The sequence below is a fragment of the Chiloscyllium plagiosum genome, unplaced genomic scaffold (assembly GCF_037043375.1).
Source record: "Chiloscyllium plagiosum isolate Xiang-an unplaced genomic scaffold, Cpla_swu_hap1 HiC_scaffold_13, whole genome shotgun sequence".
Taxonomy (NCBI): Eukaryota; Metazoa; Chordata; class Chondrichthyes; order Orectolobiformes; family Hemiscylliidae; genus Chiloscyllium; species Chiloscyllium plagiosum.
In genome coordinates, this window is record NW_028270151.1 from 19,988,678 (window position 1) to 20,010,470 (window position 21,793).

Here is a 21,793-nt window from a genome sequence, read left to right on the forward strand (position 1 = left end):
TTGTCTTTCCCTTCATGTCCTATTCCGTTTCCAGCCTTCCTCTCCTATTGATATGCCGGTATATTATTATATCATTTTGCCTATTAAATTAAGTTCCACAATTCACTCTTCTTTTTAGATTTAATCTCACAATAAGTAATCTTCAAGCCTTTTTTAAACTTTGGCTTGTCATCATGTTGTAGAGCATGTGTCAGCACAGCAAGGTTAGTGATTTGATATTCAGATAAAGCAAGATATTCAGATAATTTGGAATGTTGTACAGGGTATGGTAAGATAATGGATCTGTTTGGCTTTTAGACACTGTGGAACTGTTCATTATGTACTCCTTAAAGCCTTTTTGAAGGAATTTTCCTCATCAGATTCTGTTTTGTATTTTTCTCTGGTTTGAATAAGATAATGTAGCATTTTGGACCAAAAATGCAGAAAAGTAAACCAAAGCTAGATGACAAAATGGCAAAAATTTCAACTGCAACTATATATTTGCCAGGAGAGCTTACATAGGCTGGAATGAATGTTAACCACACTGCACAGAAGATGAGCATACTAAAAGTTATGAACTTTGCTTCATTGAAATTGCCTGGCAGCTTTCTTGCCAAAAAAGCTAGCATAAAACACACACATGCTAGAATACCAATGTATCCCAATACACAGTAGAAGGCTATTGGAGACCCGACATTACATTCCAAAATAACCTTTGAATTATGATATTTTGTATATTTTGTTGGGAAAGGGGGAGCAACAACAAGCCAGATGATGCATATGAGAATTTGGATGAAAGTGCACGCACACACCATGGCCCTTTGTTGCACAGGCCCAAACCATTTCATCTTATTCATTTGAGGAACAGTTGACTTAAATGCCATGAGCACGACAATAGTTTTCCCTAGTATGCAGGACATGCAAAGGACAAACGTAATGCCAAACACTGTGTGCCGCAGTACACAAGACCAAACTGATGGCTCACCAATAAATGTAAGTGAGCACAGAAAACAAAGTGCCAATGAAAATAGCAACAGAAAGCTTAATTCAGAGTTGTTAGCTTTGACGATGGGGGTATCTTTATAATAAAGAAATGCAGAAGCAATAATCAAAGTGATGCATGCTCCAAATAATGCCACCATCATCAGGATAATTCCCATGGTATCTTCAAAGGAGAGAAACTCAATTTCTTTCAGTATACATCTTTGGCTGTCATTGCTTGACCAGTATTCCAGGGGGCATTTCGTGCATTCTAGTGAATCTAGGAGAATGTAATCAGTGATAGATACTTGATTAGATTAGATTCCCTACAGTGTGGAAACAGGTCCTTTGGCCCAAGTCCACACCAACCCGCCAAAGAGAAATCCACCCATACTCATTCCCCTCTAACTAATGCACCTAACACTATGGGTAATTTTAGAACAGCCAATTCACCTGACCTGCACATCTTTGGACTTGTTTAAGTTGTTTAAAGTTAAACGAACTTGTTTAAGTTAGGTTTAAGTTTAAGTTATTCTTGGAATCAAAAAACCTTGCAGTACAGAAGTAGGCTGCTCAGCCCATTATCCCTGTGCCGGCTCTTTGTAAATTGCACTCTCCGCTCTCTCGTCATTTTTCTTTACTATTACATACGTCCAACTATCTTTTGAAAGTTGAATCTGCATCCATCTGCCTATTCAGGCAGTCCATTCCAGATCAAAACAGTTCCCTGTGTAAAAATGATCATTCTCTCAATCTCTCCTCTGTTTACTTCTTTAGCCATTGCCTTAATCTGTGTCCTAACCCTCCTAACAGTGGAAACAGTTTCCCCTTATCTAATCCCTTCACATTAATATATTTATCCTGCATTTTTCTTGTAAAAAATGCGGCACTTACTTAAAAAATGAAATATCTTTTCATCAAATGGTAAAATGACATTTGCTGACCTGTTGCATTGGTGATTTCACCTTCAGAACATGGTATGCAGTCAAAGCAGCATGTATGTTGTCTGTGCTGTACAGTCTTTCTTGTACCAGGTGGGCAGCTTTCACTGCATACAGACTGTGGGACCTTCATAACAAAAGCAAAAATAAAATTAATATTTTAAAAATAAAAAGTAATTGGAAGGGGAAGGTGATGTAGTATTTATATTATACAATATAAATAAGGAATCTTCTTTAACTTCCAGATGCATTGGATGTGCGGCTTTGCACCACTACCAACACAAGACCTTGCATTAAAGTAATTGGTGAGTACCAACACAATGGAAAGCTCACTGAATGGTAGGGCATGAAATTATGAAGGTAGCACATTGTAAAGGAAGTGCATTTATAGATTGTGGGTAACATACAGAGATAGCCTTGGATTACAATCAATGTCATTTTAGCCTTTTTCTGAAGCAGGGATTGACATGTTTACAGACCCAGGCAGCAGTGAGATGGCTTTTTATGACACTTATTTTTGTGGTGTGGCATTTCCAGATGCCCATGATGAAAAAGGTTTTTGGAAGCTCCCATAAACATCAAAGTATTTATTTTTCACCTTTACCTTGAGAAAGGCACAATGAGCACTTCTCTTGATTTTCTACTGTGCATACCGTGCAGGAAAATATACAGAACTGTTGGAAGGGTATTCCAGGACTTTGACAGTGTGACAATGAGAAAAATTAATATATTTCAAACTAAAGGTTGGGTAGCTCAGTTTGTGATGACACCAACAGCATGGACTCAATTCTCGTACCAGCTGAGGTCCTCACCCATGAAGTTCCCACCTTTTCAACCTTGTCCCTTTCCTGAGGCATGGGGACCCTCACCACCAATTGTCTCTCTAATGAGGGAATGGGACTATGGCGACCTAATCTCTTTATTTCAAAGTCAGGATGGCACATGACTTGGATAGAAGCTTTTGTATAACTGGATCTATTATAGTGTCCTTGTAGATGGCAGAGGTCACAGATGTCGAAGTTGCAGTTATATGAAGCATTAGGTCATGCTGTAGTATACTTTTGTGATGGTTCACAGTCTGTACCCCTAGTGGAGTGTATATCTGTTTAAGGTGGTAGATTGGGTGCTTTTCAACTGTGCTGCTTTGTGAACGGGTCTTCATTATCACTATCAGAATGTTGCCTACAGATATTCAGTGCCCTCAGTTGTTTCTTGATTTAATACTGAGTGAATCGAATTTTCTGAAGACAGGCAACTGTCATAATCAGAAAGACTCAGAGATGAATGAACCATTTGGCACTTCTGGCTGAAGATGACTACAAAAGTTTCAACTAATGTGTCAGACACCCCCATCATTTTTGACTGCAAACATTTGTAGAGGTTTCTCATTTTGTTATTTCAATGTGACAGGATTGCCAAATAATGATCTGATCCATTGGTTTGGGAATTTCTAAGACCTATCAATCACTCACTGTTTCTGCTGTTTGGCACAAAAGTAATTGTGTGTTGCAGTTTCACAAGGTTGGCATCTCATTTAGAATAAAGAACATAGAAGAGTACAGGCCCTTCAGCCCTCAATGTTCTGCCATCCTATTCTAAGATCAGACTAATCTACATACCCTACATTGTACTAACTTCCATGTGCCTATCCAACAGTCACTTGAATGTCCCTAATGTATCTAACTCTACTATCACTGCTGGCAGTGCATTCAACACATCCACCACTCTGTGAGTAAAGAACCTACCTCTGACTTCTCCCCTAAACCTTCCTCAAGCTATCTCAAAATTATGTCCCCTCTTAATAGACATTTCTGCCATGAGAAAAAAGTCTCTTTCTATCCATCAATTTATGCCCCTCAACATCTTGTACATCTCAATCAAGTCACCCCTCATCTTTCTTCACTCCAATGAGAAAATCCCTCGCTCCCTCAACCTTTCTTCATATGACATGCCCTTCAATCCAGGCAGCAACCTGGTAAATCTCCTCTGCACCCTCTCTAAAGCTCCCACATCTTTCCTAGAAAGAGGCAACCAGAACTGAACACAATATTCCAAGTGTGGTCTGATCAGGATTCTATAGAGCTGCAGCATAACTTCGCAGCTCTTAAACTCGATTACCCTGCTAATGAAAGCCAACACAACGTATGCCTTCTTAACAATCCTATCAACCTAGGTGGCAGCTTTGAGGGATCCCTCTATTCCTCCACACTGCCAAGAATCCTGCCTTTAAGCCTGTGTTCTGAATTAAATTTGACCTTCCAAAATGGATGACTTCATACTTTTCCAGGTTGAAATCTACCTGCCACCTATCAGCCCAGTTCTGCACCCTATCAATGTCTCATTGCAACCTATAACAGCCCTCTACACCATCCACAACTCCACCAACTTTTGCATCATTGGAAAACTTACTAACCCACCCTTCCACTTCCTCATCCAAGTCATTTATAAAAATCACAAAGAGCAGATGTCCCAGAACTGATCCCTGAGGAACATCACTGGTCACTGAACTCCAGGCTGAATACTTTTCATCTACCACAACCCTCTGTCTTCCATGGGCCAGCCAATTCTGTGTCCAGACAGACAGGTTTCCCTGTATCCCTTGCCTCTTTACTTTCTGAATGAGCCTACCATGGGAACCTCATCAAATGCCTTGCTAATATCCATGTACACCACATCTACTGCTCTACTCTTGTCACATCCTCAAAGAATTCAATAAGATTTGTGAGGCATGACCAACCCCTCACAAAGCTATGCTGACTATCTCGAATTAAACTATGGTTTTCCAAGTAAACATAAATCCTGTCTCTCAGAATCCTCTCCAATACTTTGCCTACCACTGATGTAAGACTGACTGGTCTGTAATTCCCAGGATTATCCCTACTTCCTTTCTTGAACAAGGGAATAACATTGGCCAACCTCCAATCATCTGGTACTACTCAAGTGGAGAGTAAGGATACAAACATCATTGCCAAACCTAGGATATATCCCATCCGGTCCAGCGGATTTATCTATCCTATCTTTTTCACAACTTTTAGTGCATCCTCCTTCCTAACACCAATCTGTTCTAGTATATCAGTCTGTTTCATGCTGTCCTCAGAAATGTCAATGTCCCTCTCAATTGTGAATACTGAAGCAGAGTATTCATTAAGAAGCTGCCCTACTTCTTCTGACTCCAGGCGCAAGTTCCCTCCACTATCCCTGACTGGCCATACTCTCTGGCTATCTTCTTGTTCCTCACATAAGTGTAGAACACCTTAGGGCTTTCCTTAAATCTACCCACTAAAGCTTTATCATGCCCCCTTCTAGCTCTCCTATGTCCATTCTTCAGTTCCTTCCTGGCTACTTTGTAACCCTGTAAAGCCCTTTCTGATCCTTGTCTCCTTACCTTAAATAAACTTCCTTCTTCCTCTTGACTAGATGTTCCACATCCCTTGTCACCCAAGGTTCTTTCAACTTACCATCCTTTTCTTACCTCAGTGGGACAAACTTGTCCAACACTATCAGCAGGTTCTTCCTGAATAACCTCCACATTTCTCTTGTGCATTTTCCTGAGAACATATGTTCCCAATTTAAGTGCCCCAGTTCCTGCCCATAGGATTGTAATTCCCCCTCCCCCAATTCTTTACTTTTCCATACCATCTGCTTCTATGCCTCTCCATGAGTATAGTAAAGGTCATGGAGTTATGATCACGATCACCAAAATGTTCTCCCACTGAGATATGACACCTGTCATGGTTCATAGCCAAGCATTGCTATTCCTGGCTTGCTATCCTGCACTACTAAATGGATCAGGGTTAATTCCTTAGTTTGTTCATAATGATACCATGAGGAACATGCACTGTTTTAAGGTTATTGATTTCAATCAACACAATTCTGCTGCTGCTGTTGATGGCCCACAGCATCTTGTGGATGCCCAATTTCAGATATTAGACTTTGGAAGCAAATTCAGCAACAGTTTTCAAAAAGGAGCTAGACACATACTTGAAAGAAGGTCATTATACTGTGGAGGAGATGAACAGAGGAGGGGAACTAAATGGGCAACTTTTCAAAGAAACAACACAAATGCAATGGCTCAAATGGTTTCCTGTTTGGGTAAATTATTTTGATTTCCATTACCTTTGATATGAAGAAATAGTTTTATGATATCATCTGTGAATGATCTAGCTCCTTCCACTAATAACAAAACAATTCATTGAACAAAGAAGCATTGATCTTACCTTTGTTTTGTTCCCATGCCATATAATACTATCTTCATTTATCATAAACTTATTTCCAGTTGCTGCAGATGCATCAAAATAGCCAACTGTTACATGTTCAACCAAACCATTCTGCTTCATCTGCCAGTTTATAATATCATATGATGCAGTGGGATCTCCATTTGAATCAAAATATATGTGTTCGTCAAAGCGGTTGGTAAATCTTACTTCTTTTAAATGCTGAAATAGCTTAGAGGAGTAATTAGAACGGAATGTTTAGTTACTCAAAATAATTCATGGACATGGTAATGTGTTCATTAGTCTACTGAACTAACATAATCCACTTGTAGCTTTAAAAAGTGCCTATAACAGTGGCAACAATAATTTGCATGTACATAGCACCTTTCCCAAAATGCCTCACAGAATAATTCATAGCGTCATAGAGTCACACAGCATGGAAACATACCCATTGGTCCAACTCATCCATGCCAACCAGGTTTCCCAAACCATACTAGTCCCATTTGCCTGTATTTGGCCCACATGCCTCTAAACCTTTCCTATTCATGTACATCTCCAAAAGTCTTTTAAATGTTGTTTCTGTACCTGCCTCTACCACTTTAGCTGGCAGTTCATTCCACATACGAAACATTCTTTGTGCAAATGGTTGTGCCTTTTAAGATCCCTTTTGAAGCTTTCCCTCTCACCTTAAATGTATGCCCTCTGGTTTTGAACTCCCCTACTCTAGGAAAAGGATTTTTACTATTCACCTTATCTATTTCTGTCCTGATTTTAAAACCGTCTCCAAGTTCACCCTTTAACCTTCTATGCTCCAGGGATAAAAGTCCTCGCCTATCCAGCCTTTCAGTGTAACTCAAATTGTCTAGTCCCATTAACTTTGTCGTAAATCTTTTCTGCATCCTTGCCAATTTGGCAACCAAAACTGTAGGCAGAACTCCAAACGTGGTCTCACCAATGTCCTGTACAGCCTCAACATGATGTTCCAACTCCTATATTCAATGCTTTGACTAATAAAGGCACCCTTTTTCACCACAGTGTCAACCTGTGATGCCAGTTTCAAGGAACAATGGATGAGAATCCCTCGGTTTTTCTGTTTTATCAAAACACAAAACCTCACATTATCGAAATTAAACTTCATCGGCCACTTGTCAGCCCAGCGGCCCAACTGTTCAAGATCCTGTTGTACTCTCAAAAAACCTTCTTCACTTTCTACTGTGCCATAATTTTAAGTTGATAGGAAGGTATATGGGAGGTATCAGAGGTAGGTTCTTTACGCAGAGAGTGGTGGGCACATGGAATGCACTTCCAGCAGTGATCGTAGAGTCAGAGACATTAGGGACATTTAAGCAACTGCTGGACAAGCATATGAACGGCAGTAAATTAAGGGGTATGTAGGTTAGGTTGATCTTAGATTAAGATAAATGCTTGGCACAACATTGTGGGCCGAAGGCCCTGTGCTATGTTCTACTGTTCTATGTTCTATGTACAACCAATTTTGGAGTCATCCACAAACCTACTAATGGGTAGCAGTAAGTTGAGGGATGCATAGATTAAATTATTTTACTTTACATTAGGATTAACCCTTGGCACAACATAGTGGGCCAAAGGGCCTGTTCCGTGCTGTACTTTTCTATGTTTTATGTTCTAATCATGATTGCTATATTCTCATCCAATATATAAATGACAAATAAAAGTGTACCTCGAACAAATCCTTGCGGAACACCACTGGTCACAGGCCTCCAATCTGAAGAACAACCCTCCACCACAACCCTCTGTCTCCTACCATCAGCCAATTTTGTGTCCAGTTGGCAAGCTGTCCCTGGATCCCATGTGATCTAACTTTACTAACCAGTATATCATGTAGAACCTCGTTGAAGGCTTTGCTAACATCCAAAATTTAACACAATTATGTAAGGAGTTAATAGATTTCTGACCAAAACAGTCTGGTTTACAGGGATGTCTTAAATGTGCAAATGGAGGTAGAAAAACAAACAGACTTAGGGAAAGAACTGCAGAGCTTAGAAACATTTTTTTTTCACAAATTTAGGCATTGTTTCTCCCTGCCTAGGTGTCTGAACACAGAATCAAAACTAGATTTCTGTGATGAAAGCCACTGTAAGTGCAAATTTTCAACTGGAATCTTATTGCCCTTCACCCCTGCCCACCTGGGGTCATTTATATTTTCTCTGGTAACCAAAAGCTTTAACTTGAGCAGGTTTCTGTTTACCATATTGTTGCTCACTCTTCAGTAGATTAATCAACTATTCACTAGTGGATATGTCTGTGTGCTTTCATTAAAAAAAAATTGAAAGAGATGCAATCCCAGCAGAAACAAATAGAGCGAATGCTGGAGAAACTCAGCAGGTCTGGCAGCACCCATGGAGAGAGAAGCAGAATCATCGGTTTGAGTCTGGTGTATCATGAGGGCCTCACAGCACCAGAGACCTTTGTTCGATTCCATCTTCGGGCAACTGTCTGTGCGAAATTTGGATATTCTCCCCATGTCTGCGTGGGTTTCTTCCAGGTGATCCAGTTTCCTCCCACAATCCAAAGATGTCAGGTTAGGTAGATTGTCCATAGTGTTCAGGGATGTGTAGGTAAGGTTGTAAATGTAGAGTACTAGGGTAGGGGCTGGGTTACTCATCGAAGCGTCGGTGTGGACATGTTGGTCCAAAGGGCCTGTTTCCACACTGTAGGGACTCTATGATCCATAGCATTTTGCCAAAATTTAGATTTGAACAGAGCTCATTCCTATCCCCGTACACTGCATAGAAAATTAGGGTCAATTCTTACATCTTCATAATCTCTGAGTTGTCAACAAAATGCTAGCACCGAGCTGCCAGATCATTTAAAGCAGCACTAGCCAGATATTAATGTTTCAGCTCTCCAAAGTTAACGGAATAGAATGGTAATAGTTTGGATCCATTTTCTTTTATAGTGCCCAGACATTGACAAGTGAACTTACTTATTTGTAAACGTTGAGATAAAATATTTTTTAATTATAATTTGCAATGCATCACTCTAACGATGCAAGTCAACTTGTACGGTTTATGGATCTGCATATTTAAGATAGACATTACATTACAGTGTTTGATACAAAGTTAAAAATCACACAACACCAGGATATAGTCTAACAGGTTTAATTGGAAGCACTAGCTTTCCGAGCGCCGCTCCTTCATCAGGTGGTAGTGGAGGAGCAGCGCTCAGAAAGCTAGTGCTTCCAATTAAACCTATTGGACTATAATCTGGTATTGTGTGATTTTTAACTTTGTACAGCCCAGTCTAACACCGGCATCTCCAAATCAGTGTTTGATATAACATTCATTCCTCTTACCTGCCATGGTTCGATATTGGAAACATTAGCGCAAAGATAGGCTCCCAGTAGTTCATCTTCACAAAATAGCAAACTGTGGAGTGCATGAGCTATGGCATAAACTGCTTTGTAGACATTATAGGAAACTCTCAACTGAGTTACATCAAAGAAAGAGTTCTTCACCTTTTGTAATTTTTCACGTCCAGTGCATTTCTTGGTGCGGAAGACGGAGCTGTTTCTGTTAAACGTGCAACCAAATATCGTTTCCCAGAAAACATTCACAAAATCGTTGGTGGAATGTATTGAAGGGCGTAGACTCAGAAGAAAGTCTTTAAACTTTGGGATTGCCATTTTGCGACTTGCAAATCCAATTGTTCCACCGAGAGACTTGAAATTACCCTTTGTTGAAGGTCGTGCCGCTGTAATCCATGCTTCACTGGCTACCCACTGAATGCCAGTGATATTTTGACGGACAACTTCTTTCAGCAACGGGTAAAGGTCACCTTCGGAAGCAAAAGCCAAGATAACCTTTGCAGTCGACATTTTTATGGTGCCTACAATCTTGAGTATTCTTTCTTTGGAATATGTTCTGAGAATCGTTTCTGAGAAAGCGATACAGACTCCAGCTCGCTGGACGAGCTCGCTGAACGCTTGGATTCCATACCGACCGTACTCATTGTCCCCTCCAATGGTCCCGATCCAGGTCCAACCGAAATGTTCCACAAACTGAGCTAAAGCCTTGGCCTGAAACAAATCGCTTGGCACAGTCCTGAAAAACGTAGGGAATTCTTGTTTGTTGCTTAGACACGCACAGGTAGAGAAATAGCTGACCTGCAATGATTTGAATAAAAATAACAATAAACTCTCCATATTAAGATAGATAGCCTTATTCGTGATATGACTGATAGGGTGGAACATGTTACAAGGTGAGGTAGCTGAGGGGAAAAGCATTGATTTATTTAGTGGGAAATTAGATCAGTACATAAGGCTAGCAGGTGTTTGTATCGACCAGATGAAGCAAGGGGGAAAGAAATTTGGGTGAAGCCTAAATATTGATAGTTGAGACGAATGACCAACAATTTTGTTAAATATGATGGATAAGGTTACGTTTGCAGATACCAATAACAAAATGCATTTGATTCAAGGGAAATCACAACCTGCTTCTGAATGGAACTGAGATCAAGAGATAAGTACTTCCCTAAATAAGAGTCATAATCCCTACACTGCAGCAAGAGACCATTCGGCCCATCAAAAAGTAATCGACCCTCCAAAGAGCATCCAATCCAGATCCATCCTCCCAGTAACCCCACATGCCATTTTTACCTTGACAAACTCACCAACACCTGGACACTACAGGGGAAATTTAGCATGACCAATTCACTTGACATGCACATCTTTAGACGTGGAAGGAAACCCCCTACACACATGAGGAGAACATGCAACCTCCACATGGACAGTCGCACAAAGTTGGATCTGAATCCCTGGCACTATGAGGCACCACTGCAAACCATTTAACCACCATGCCACCTCTAGTCAAAGTTACCATTCTGACAACCGAAGTCATGGCAATGTTTTAATTATTTATCACTGGTTATTTTGGTTTTGTTTGGGCGTTTTCCATCCACAAAGAATGAAATGGCCCCTTGTGAAGGAGTGGGAATTCTATGCAATTTGATGTGTAAAGTTGGTAATCTAGGGCTTTTCCATTGATGGATAAAAACAATGACTGCAGATGCTGGAAACCAGATTTTGGATTAGTGGTGCTGGAAGAGCACAGCAGTTCGGGTGCTGCCTGAACTGCTGTGCTTTTCCATTGATGGCCTAATCAATGTGAAATTAGGAGCTTTCTCCCTTATGGGCTTGCACTCCATCACCCATTGTTCCGGTCTTTGCTGTGTCCAGCCCATCCACAAGTCATAAGCCCAGGGACAGCAGTACTTACTTTATGATGTTCAGATGCGAAACAGATTACCAACAAAGTCATTAGATTAGATTCCCTACAGTGTGGAAGCAGGCCTGAAAACAAAAACTATGGATACTTCAAATCAGAAACAAAAACAGGGCTTATTGGAAAAGCTCAGCAGGTCTGCCAACATTTGTGCAGAGAAATCATAAATAATGTTTTGGGTCGAGTAATCCATCAAATGTTAATTCTGATTTCTCTTCACAGATGCTGCCAAACCTGCTGAGTTTTTCCAGCAACATCCATTTTTATCGTTGATTTGAGTGCTGTTTGTAAAGTGTAATATACACCCACGCCACCCTCCCCATGAAAAATCTACCTTTGATATACCACTGTCCCCCTGCTCTCCCCACCTTCCCCTCACCTCACTCTCCTGCTGTTCCCCTGTAAGCCCTCAGCTCTCCCTATCTCCCCACACCCCACTCTCCCCATCTTCCCACCTCGCTCTCCCCCATCGCCCGTGTTGCTCTTAATGTCCAAAGTTTGAGACTGAGCCAAATTGTATGTGTAAGCACCTGTTTCAGCGCCTGCCCCACTTGTGGAATTATTCTTGTCAAAGTTTGAAATTTCAACCTACGTAATTGTGACTTTGATAAGTCATCCCTCCTCACTTTACTCAACCTATCTATAACTTCTGACACAGCTACTCAAATTATCCTCCTCCATCACGTCTCTTCTATCATCCAATCTGGTGGGAGCAATCCTAGCCTGATGCAATTTTTTTAATACATCAGGTGATAGTCAGAGAATCATTTGCAATGATGTCTTTTCCAGATGTTTCAAACATGTTTCAGATGCTTCATCTGGAGTCTCACTGAAGATATTACCTAGTATGGTGCCAAAACATCTGAAAATGAAGCTCCCAGCTCAGCGAGCAAACCTACATCTATGTTTCACATGTTACATCTGAAGTCCTTGTCTCCTACTGATGATTATCTACATCACACCCTTTAGCAATATCATCCAGAATCATATCAGGTCCCACTTATATTCTGGTCTGTCCTAATGTGTCATTATGTTGCTTGATCCCTGCAATGATTTACTGCTGATTACCCAATAACCACTAAAGGTAAGTAGAAATTACCACCAACCAAGTACCAGAAAGGCAGAAGTCATTGTCTTTGGCCACCATTATAAATTTCTTACCCAGCTAATGACTCCATCATTTCCCAAGCAACTCTTTGAGCCCAACCTGACAACATGTATCATATTTGACATCAGAGTGAAGTTCTGAACACATATCCATTATTCCACCCACATCACCTACTTTTCCCTTTTATGTCATTACACAACTGTGTTCCGTGCCCCAGCTACTCTGCTGCTGATGCTGTTTCAATTGTTACCTTGAGTTTTGAATTTTCACGGTCTCTGATCTTCCATCCTGCAGATTGAAATCCAATATTCTGCTGCCCAATTCCAAACTTGCACAGAACTCTTCACCATTGCCCCGCGTTTGTAATCTGTTAGTGCCTCACTTTTAACACCCTCAGCTTTGTTTTCAAATCTCTGAATGTGCTTATTATTCTCTGTTTCCAGATTCAGACTAAAACATTTCAAATCTTCATGCTCTTTTTGCACATCCCCAATTCCCTTTGCATGCAGCTAAAGCTCTAGAATTTAGTTCCCAAACCTTTCACCATTCCAGCTGCTACCACCATGTTCCAAGCAATGTATACCAGCTCATAAAATTCTGCATAAAAATATAAACCTCCCACCTGCTACCTCATCCTCTTGTCAATTACTTGAAATATGCTTCTGTTGGTAATCAGCCACCTTGCCAGTTTCTCATTACCTACTTTTGATAATAATGCAAATTAGTTGCGTAACCATTCAGATTTGTTTGACTAGATCTTTTCGTGCCAGAGTCCAGAAGAAGGGTGCAGGAGTTTGGGGAGGTGGGAGAAAACTAACAGGCATAGTGGGAAATTTCAAAATGAGATTTAGACAATTCATGACATTCTCAGAATGCACATTTTTGATAATTGCAAGTGAGATTCTGGAATTCTTTACCAAAAAGATGGGGGGGGGGGGAGGGGAAGAGGGGGTTCGGGGGCGTGGGGAGTGGAATCAAAAAATTTAAAACCAAGATTGATGGATTTCTGTTAGTCAAGACTGAAACCAAGGCCATTAATAATCTGTTCTGTTTGCAAAAACTGCTTTTATTGAATTGCCTTACCATTGAAATACCAAACGATGCGACTGCCCTTGCTATGGTTATCGACTGTGATGATCCGGACTCTCCAATGATGGCTGCAATAGAAGAACCTCCCTTGCAATTAAATTCTGGAATATTTTTTTCTTGTCCATTTACCAGTGTCAGGGCTGCTTTGAGAGCCTGAGATGGTGAAGCACAGGAATCATGAATTCGATAGCCTAGTGTGATATTTGGAAGTATCTTTGAATCCTGATTAATCTCCTTTATTGCGAAAATCATGACCAGTGTCCAGCGAAATGCTCTGAGATCAAAACTGCAGGATAACAGTGATAAAATGTGCCCATAAATTTTATTGCATTAAACTTTACACAATTTGAATTGACAGTAGTAACACTGAAGGAAATGGTAGAACACAAATGACAGAGGTAGCTAATGCAACTTTATAAACCAAAGGAGACTTTGACACTTCCAAAAGGAAAGCAAAAAGATTAAAATGACTCTCAACATTGAGATACTTCAAGTTGAACATGATATCTAAACAATCACATTGGTATAGTACATGTGCACAAATTAACCTGATAACGTTAAAACTTTCTAAAATTTAACAATTTCTGGATCATAATCTGGATTCTACTGTCTGGTGACTCCCAGTGAATTTGAGAATGCAAATGAATGAAACAGATTGCAAATACATATTACAGTTAAACAACACAAAGATTAATATTCAAAGTTAACAAGACATTTATTAACTGCTTTAATGAACTCAATTCTGAACTTCTAAATTAACCAGAGAGTTTAAACACAATCTCACCTGGCACACTCTGAAGGTGGTGGATGAGTTGTAAAAGACTTACTTATTTTCAATTCTTTATTATAGATGGGAAATACTCCTCCAATAATGATGTCTCCACCTTCATAGAGACCTGGCAAATAAAACTCACCGGAACGCTTACACATTGATTCATCTGCTCCCAGTAAAGGGATGACAATACAAACCACCCAGATAAACGAGTAATACATTATAATGTGTAACAAGGCACCAGAGGTCATTTGTTACAGTGTGCAAAAGAGATTAATGTGCCTTTTATAAAGTTTGATGAAGTCTACAAGGTTGATCACCCAATTTAATTATGCTGCAAAATTCGCTAGAAATCCCAAAAGAAATATGTTTTTAGTTTACAGCAATCCTTGAAAGGTGAGGGTGTATCAAACATCCACAGTCTGGTGTCTGAATCAAGGTTCTCACCTGGGATACACATGCAGAAAACCAATTAAAGCAGATCTAATATTGTCAAATAATCAGTTTTGAGAAATAATTTTGGACTGAATCTAATTAATTTTCAACAATGTTCTGCAAATCTAGTCAATTGTTTAGGAAACTCTTTTCTCCTGATTTTAAATGATGCATATTTGTTTTGACTAAGCTGTAGCACTGTGACCTCTACATCAGATAGTGGTAAACAATTTTCAGTTTCTCTGCAAACACTTATGATAAATTGAATCTAGAAATGGCGATTGTTGTGGTGGTCAAGATGCTTGAAATGAAATTCATCTTTAGAAATAACGCAAATCTGGTGACACCAAATGGCATATTCTGTTTCATTTGTTGTTCATAGGAAAGTAAAAGACTTGGTGTTGATGCAGAGATGTTATTGTGCAGGCATATAGAAGGTTTGCTAAAATGGCAGTAAGAGAGAGGAACTTAATAATATGGAAAGGTTACAATGGTTTGGTTTGTTTTTCAAAGTTCAGAGAAGGCTCACAGGAAATTCAATAAAGGTTCATAATTGTGAAGGATGTTTTTAGAGTAAAGAAGGAGAAGCTGCTTTCATTTGCAGATGGCACCCCATCTTAAAAACACATACATCAGACAATTTGAGAATGCTTCAGTCTGAGATGAAAGGTTTTTTTATACAGTGAGTTGTTATGATCTGAAAGGTGCTGCCTGAAAGTTTGGTTTAAGCAGATTCAATGGCAATTTTTAAAAGACAACTCGATGAACACTTGAAAGAAGGAAAACAATGATAATAGGAAAAGACAAAAGCAACAGGTCTAATAATGGTGCACAGACACGAATGATGGGTCAGCTTGCATTGTTCCATTCTATGACTCTTTTAGATGAATGGAGGTGCCATATTAGTATAGGATACTTCAGAAAATTATGAAATAACTGGAATTTACAAGACCTAGTGCTTGGTGGTGATATTGTAAAAGGCAGTTCATACAACTGCTACTTACTATCCCTTCAACTTCATTATCATTGCATTGTAGTAGTTTCCTCCTTCTAGTGTTAGATTGTGCAATTCTATGGCTCATTGGAGCTTTCCTCTTTTATATTACAGCATGTTTTCCTTCACCGTTAGCCTAATTATTTATATTCTTTGCTACTTGCAGGGTTAAGGAAAATCCCAAAACCTTTTATTCGTATAAAAGGAACAAGGCAACTAGAGAAAGGGTTGGCCCACTGAAGGACAAAGAAGGAAAGTTATGCGTGGAGTCAGAGAAAATAGGTGAGATTCTTAATGAGTACTTTACGTCAGTATTCACTGAGGACAGGGTCATAATAGATGTTGAGGTTAGGGATACATGTTTGATTACTCTAGGTCACATCGGCATAAGGAGGGAGGAAGTATTGAGTATTCTCAAAGGCATTAGGTGGACAAGTCCCCAGGTCTGGATGGGATTTATCCCAGTTACTGAAGGAAGCAAGACAGGAAATAACTGGGGTCTTAGCAGATATCTTTGCAACATCCTTGAACATGGGTGAGATCCTGGAGGACTGGAGAATTGCTAGTGTTGTCCCTTGTTTAAGAAGGGTAGCAGGGATAATCCAGTGAGCCTGACATCAGTGCTAGGGAAGCTGCTGGAGAAGATACTGAGGGATAGAATCTATTTACATTTTGAAGAAAATGGGCTTATCAGTCACAGGTAACATGGTTTTGTGCAGAGAAGGTCATGTCTTACCAACTTAATAGAATTCTTTGCGGAACTGACAAAGTTAATTGAGGAGGGGAGGGCTGTAGATGTCATATACATGGACTTCAGTAAAACATTTAATAAGGTTCACTATGGTAGGCTGATGGAGAAAGTAAAGTGGCTTGGGGTCCTTGGTGTACTAGCTAGATGGATAAATAACTGACTTGGTAGCAGGAGACAGAGAGTAGTCATGGAAGGGAGCTTCTCAAAATGGAGAGCTGTGACCAGTGGTGTCCCACAGGGATCCGTGTTGGGACCACTGTTGATTGTAATATACGTATATGATCTGGAGGAAGGTATAAGTGGTCTGATTAGCAAGTTTGCAGATGACACTAAGATTGGTGGAGTAATAGATAATGAAGGGGACTGTCGGAGAATGGAGCAGAATATAGATAGGTGGGAGAGTTGGGTGGAGAAATGGTAGATGGAGTTCAATCTGGGCAAATGCGAGGTGATGCATTTTGGAAGATCCAATTCAAAACTATATGGTAAATGGAAAAGCTCTGGGGAAAATTGATATACGGAGAGATCTGGTTATTCCGGTCCATTTTTCTCTGATGGTTGCAACGCAGGTCAATAGATTGTTCAAGAAAGCATATGGAATGCTTTCCTTCATTGGATGGGTATTGAGTACAAGAGTTGGCAGGTCATTTTACAGTTGTGTAGGACTTTGGTTTGGCCACATCTTAAATACTGAGTACAGTTCTGGTCACCACATTACCAAAAGAATGTGGATGCTTTGGAGATGGTGCAGAGGAGGTTCACCAGGATGTTGCCTAACATGGAGGGTGTGAGCTAGGAAGAGAGGTTGACTAGATTAGGATTATTTTCATTAGAAAGACAGAGGTTGATGGGGGACCTTTTTGAGGTCTACAAAATCATAAGAGGTATAGACAGAGTGGATAGCAAGAAGCTTTTTCCCAGAGTGGGGGACTCAATTACTAGGGGTCATAACTTCAAGGTGAGAGGGGAAAAGTTTAAGGGAGATATGCATGGAAAGTTTTTTTTTAATGCAGAGGGTGGTGGGTGCCTGGACCGCATTGCCAACGGAAGTGATAGAGATGGACACGATAGATGTATCTGGACAGACACATGAATGGGCCAGCAGCAGAGGGATACAGATCCTTAGAAAATAGGTGACAGGTTTAGATAAAGGATCTGGATTGGCTAAGGCTTAGAGTGCAAGCCTGTCCTGTGCTTTAATAGTCTTTGTTCTTTGTCAGTATTATGATTACTTTTAAACATTTTGTTGCTTAATTCACATTTCAACTTTTCTTTTATGTTCGGTGTACTGTAGTAATGTGTACAGTTCCAACTGTTACATCCCATTCTCCCGATTAATCATGTTTTTCCATCTAACTGCTCATTCATTTGCCTCTGGCAGTAATAGAAATTACTGTAATTTGCCATGAAGTTGTTACAGCTTCAAGACACACACTGTTCATCAAGATGCTCCACCCCACCCCTACAGAGGAATGCCTAAGAGGAATGGTGGCAGAACTGGCAATCTGAAATGCATCAGCATGTTTTGTTTTAACCCAGCGAATTAAGACAGGTTCACAGTTGATCAGAATTCTTTCTTAAGATATTTTAATATACAATGAAGCTATTTTATTTCTACTGTTCCAGAGTGGGAAAGACCATATGCAAAATACAGTCACAAAAATATTAATTTAATCCACGAGCAATAGAACAGTTTACAGAAAGCAATTAAGTTCTAGGGATCCAAACATTGTTGATCTTTAGGATAAACATGACATAGACAATCCATATATTTGGTTTGAAATTTTTTAAACCACATATTAGCTCATATCCTGCATACATACAGTGAACTTGTGACCATTACTATAAATTCATTACGTTGTGAGTGACACTGGGGATTGACTGTGTTCTGGTAGCACAGTAGCATTATTGTTCATTGTAATACTTTTGTGTCAGTCATTACTTTTGCTGCTGTACCAAATTTATGGCTGTTAGCTCATATGAGGTGGAAATACTCATGTATTTGGTGTCAATTTGCATAAACATTATTCCTGATAATCTGACCAACTTGCCAAATTTGTAATATTCTCTCCTTGTTCCTCCATAGGCAGTACAAGATTTTCTCAAATGGATTATATTCTGTAGACCATAATCTACTAAGGTGGGGAACAGGATTGGATGACTCCTCTACAATTATGGGAGACTTGTATTCATAGATTGGCATTGGAAGAACGCAATGCGTAAAATCTTGCTTGCAATTTAACTGAGGAACTGAGCAGTCGAGCAGGTCCTCTACTAGCAGATGTCAATGGTCAGGGACAGCAGCTGAAGCAATCAAATGAATTTGTGCTGTAATAAATTATGTCTTTGGTGAGAAGAGGATGGATGAGCAGGGGAAAAATACAGACAAATGATTCCAATCCCAATGTAACCCATAGGTTTTGCTACTTACGTGTACAATCAATAGTCTGTTGTTCATCCTTAATTTTACTTTCTGTTAGTAATGATCTGATGTTGGTGGAGTAGAGAATCTTCAATGTTATAAATCTCATGTTACATTTCTGGTGTGGTCAGTGGAGTTCCAGTAATCAGTGTCAACTCAAAATGGGTAAGGTTGAAAGACATCTGGCCACAATGGAGCATATGATGAAAGAGTTAGAAGGCAATTTTCAAGACGGAGGGTGAATCTGCTGCAGGATCATTGAAAACTCAGAGACTGGTGTAGGGAATCAGACCTACAGGGCAAACAGATATAGATGCTCCCCATGTTTATTCCCTTTGCATTATGGAAGAGGGAAGCAGTACCTCTAGTCAGATATTCTACTTGCCAATGAATATGAAGATGGATGAATTTGGGAGAAGACTGAAAATAACTAATTATCCTATGATGGAAGACTAGTTTGAGGACATACAGCTGGCCACAACATTCAGAGGGTTCAATCCAAGTGATCAGGTGACTTTGTGATGGAACTTCTGTTGAACAATACTAGGATGTGGTACAAATCATCAAAATGTCTGCAGTGAGTCTTTGAGGTGCCTGAGAAGGGTTTTTTGGAGACAGAAATAGATGCAGTTACAGCAGACGTTTTGTGAATACAAGCAGGCTGAGAGGAATATCTAGTTCCTATATCCCTGGTGAAATTGTTCAACCAAGTCATCCTCCTTAATTTTTACTTCTGATTGACAAGGACTGAATACCAATGGGTCACCTATCAGTCAGAGATGACAAGGTCCAAATGGAGTTCAGGAGGTGTGACAGTGACAAACCTCAACTATCTTTCTTTGAAGCACAGGATCATATATCCAGTTGATGGGGAAAGTTTGGCAGGAAAGAGGTACCATCAGAGAGATGACTACCAGGATGTAGACTTCAGGCTAAAGAGACAGGTGGAACACCTGGCAACACTCCATGTGCAGATCCAGTCCTTGCTCTCTTATTTCCACAGTAAGTCTCATGGCCAATCCTGCTCAAGATAGTCTCTAAAGAGGTTTCTGAATTGTGCCAGGGTTGGGCACTCCAATCTAGAGTGTGCTTTACAGCCATTGCCAACACAGCCATCAGGCACAGAAAACCCATCCAGTTTAATGGTCTCATCATACATTAAACTAGTTTGGCCCAACGTCAAGAACCAGATTGGAGGGAGTTGACGATGGGTGTGTAGGGAGTGTGGGGTAAGTGTGGTGGTATTAAGGTGCTCTCAAGAAGATACTTAGTCTTATGTAGAATAATTGGGTCTCACCCCACAGTGAACATGAAATTTAGGCAAGGTTGAAGCACCATGCCTAACTGACACAAAAGCAGAGATGCAAACCACTACCAGGTTTTTCCATGTGTATCTGCCTCAAATTCACAGGATTATTGATGTCTCTTCCTTCACCTGGGTCTCTGCTTCAAAGGAGTTAGATATTCCGTAGCATGGCTATACCAGGCTCTCCATATCCATTTTCAGTCACACTTTGTATAGCTGGGGTTTTGGGTATATTATGATTTGATCACTATAACAGTGAAGTAAGAAGTACCCATGGTGTTGACGTCAAACAGGTATAACTCATTCTTCCCAACAGCTTCAAGTGTTATTGGCAGTTCTTGATCAAGCTGGACACCAAGTGACAGAAAAAATGGCTACTTTAATCAGTGACTAGTGTTACAGTCCTGGGATAGCTACTGATATTGATAAATAGTGGTAGAATTGTCAGAGGTGTAATTTGGCAAAGCAAGGAAGTGGCATCATCCCAGCAATAGCTCCCTGGTCATCAAGGACATTCTCATATCCATGGATATGTTCAGGTTAACGCAAGCCATTCCCATTCATGAGCAAAAGAATTCAACTGTAGCCAGAACATTAAAGTGTGATTGTTTTGTTTACTTTGGTGTTCCATGTCAGAATTTCAATGAGCTGGAACACAACTTTGAGAGCAAGATCCTACAGGAGTCTTGCGAGGTACAGGTATATGGCATTGACAAGGGCTGCACCACCTTTTAACATCCATATTGTAATAGACAGTGTTAATGGTTTATCTGTATTATGCATGGCTCATGCGTGTACACAAAACTGCTCTGAGTACCTACCAGAACTGGTTTATTTTTATATTAGCACCCCATACTAATGCATGTGCTATTCTCCATACTATCTCTTCTTTAGATAAGAGCTAGTCTTTCCTGTGGTCATCTTTTTGTATTCACTATGCCTTTTGATGGGGATGGCCAGTTCAATGAATGGATAGCCAAGTATTATATGAGGCTAAGCTCGGCATTCAAGAAGATGTCCAAGATCACTGAGAGAGAAGGGCTGTGAACAAAGGCATCGAACAATCACAAGACCAATGGACTGACCTTCTAATTGATGCAGACTACTTCTCCAAATTCAAGGGTTAGCATCAGATACAGGGTGTGTAAAACCCTGAATCCCACAGAGTTAGCAAGCAGCTAAACATGAATTGCCACACCTATGTTATTGAATCAATAGCCAGGAAGATCAATCTCAGATTTGGTTCACAAACGAAGGAGAGCTGTTTGAAGTCAGAAGTCTGGTGGATGGTGCAAAGCAAGCAGCTCATTCAGCAATGTTATGAAACATGAATTGTATTCTGAACCAGACCAGACCCTCGAAAAATATTTTAAGAGGACAGCATAGATTAGATGATTACATTAGATTACTTACAGTGTGGAAACAGGCCCTTCGGCCCAACAAGTCAAACTGTTTGTAATTAAATCTTCCAAAACACACCGCTTGGTAAAAAGAAAACTTCAGACACAGATTCTCACATGCAGTTCTCCAACCCAGGAGG

General features: G+C 40.1%; 1 protein-coding gene across 1 annotated transcript; it reads right to left on the reverse strand.

Moving 5' to 3' along the window:
* Positions 1-326: 326 nt before the first annotated feature.
* On the reverse strand, positions 327-14,566 carry LOC122556351 (extracellular calcium-sensing receptor-like). Its single transcript, XM_043702984.2, has 6 exons — positions 14,358-14,566; positions 13,568-13,859; positions 9,450-10,259; positions 6,119-6,346; positions 1,905-2,028; positions 327-1,240 (listed from the first exon to the last, which is right to left on the reverse strand). The coding sequence occupies exons 1-6, from the start codon at positions 14,564-14,566 to the stop codon at positions 327-329; spliced, it is 2,577 nt and encodes an 858-aa protein (XP_043558919.2).
* Positions 14,567-21,793: the final 7,227 nt, after the last annotated feature.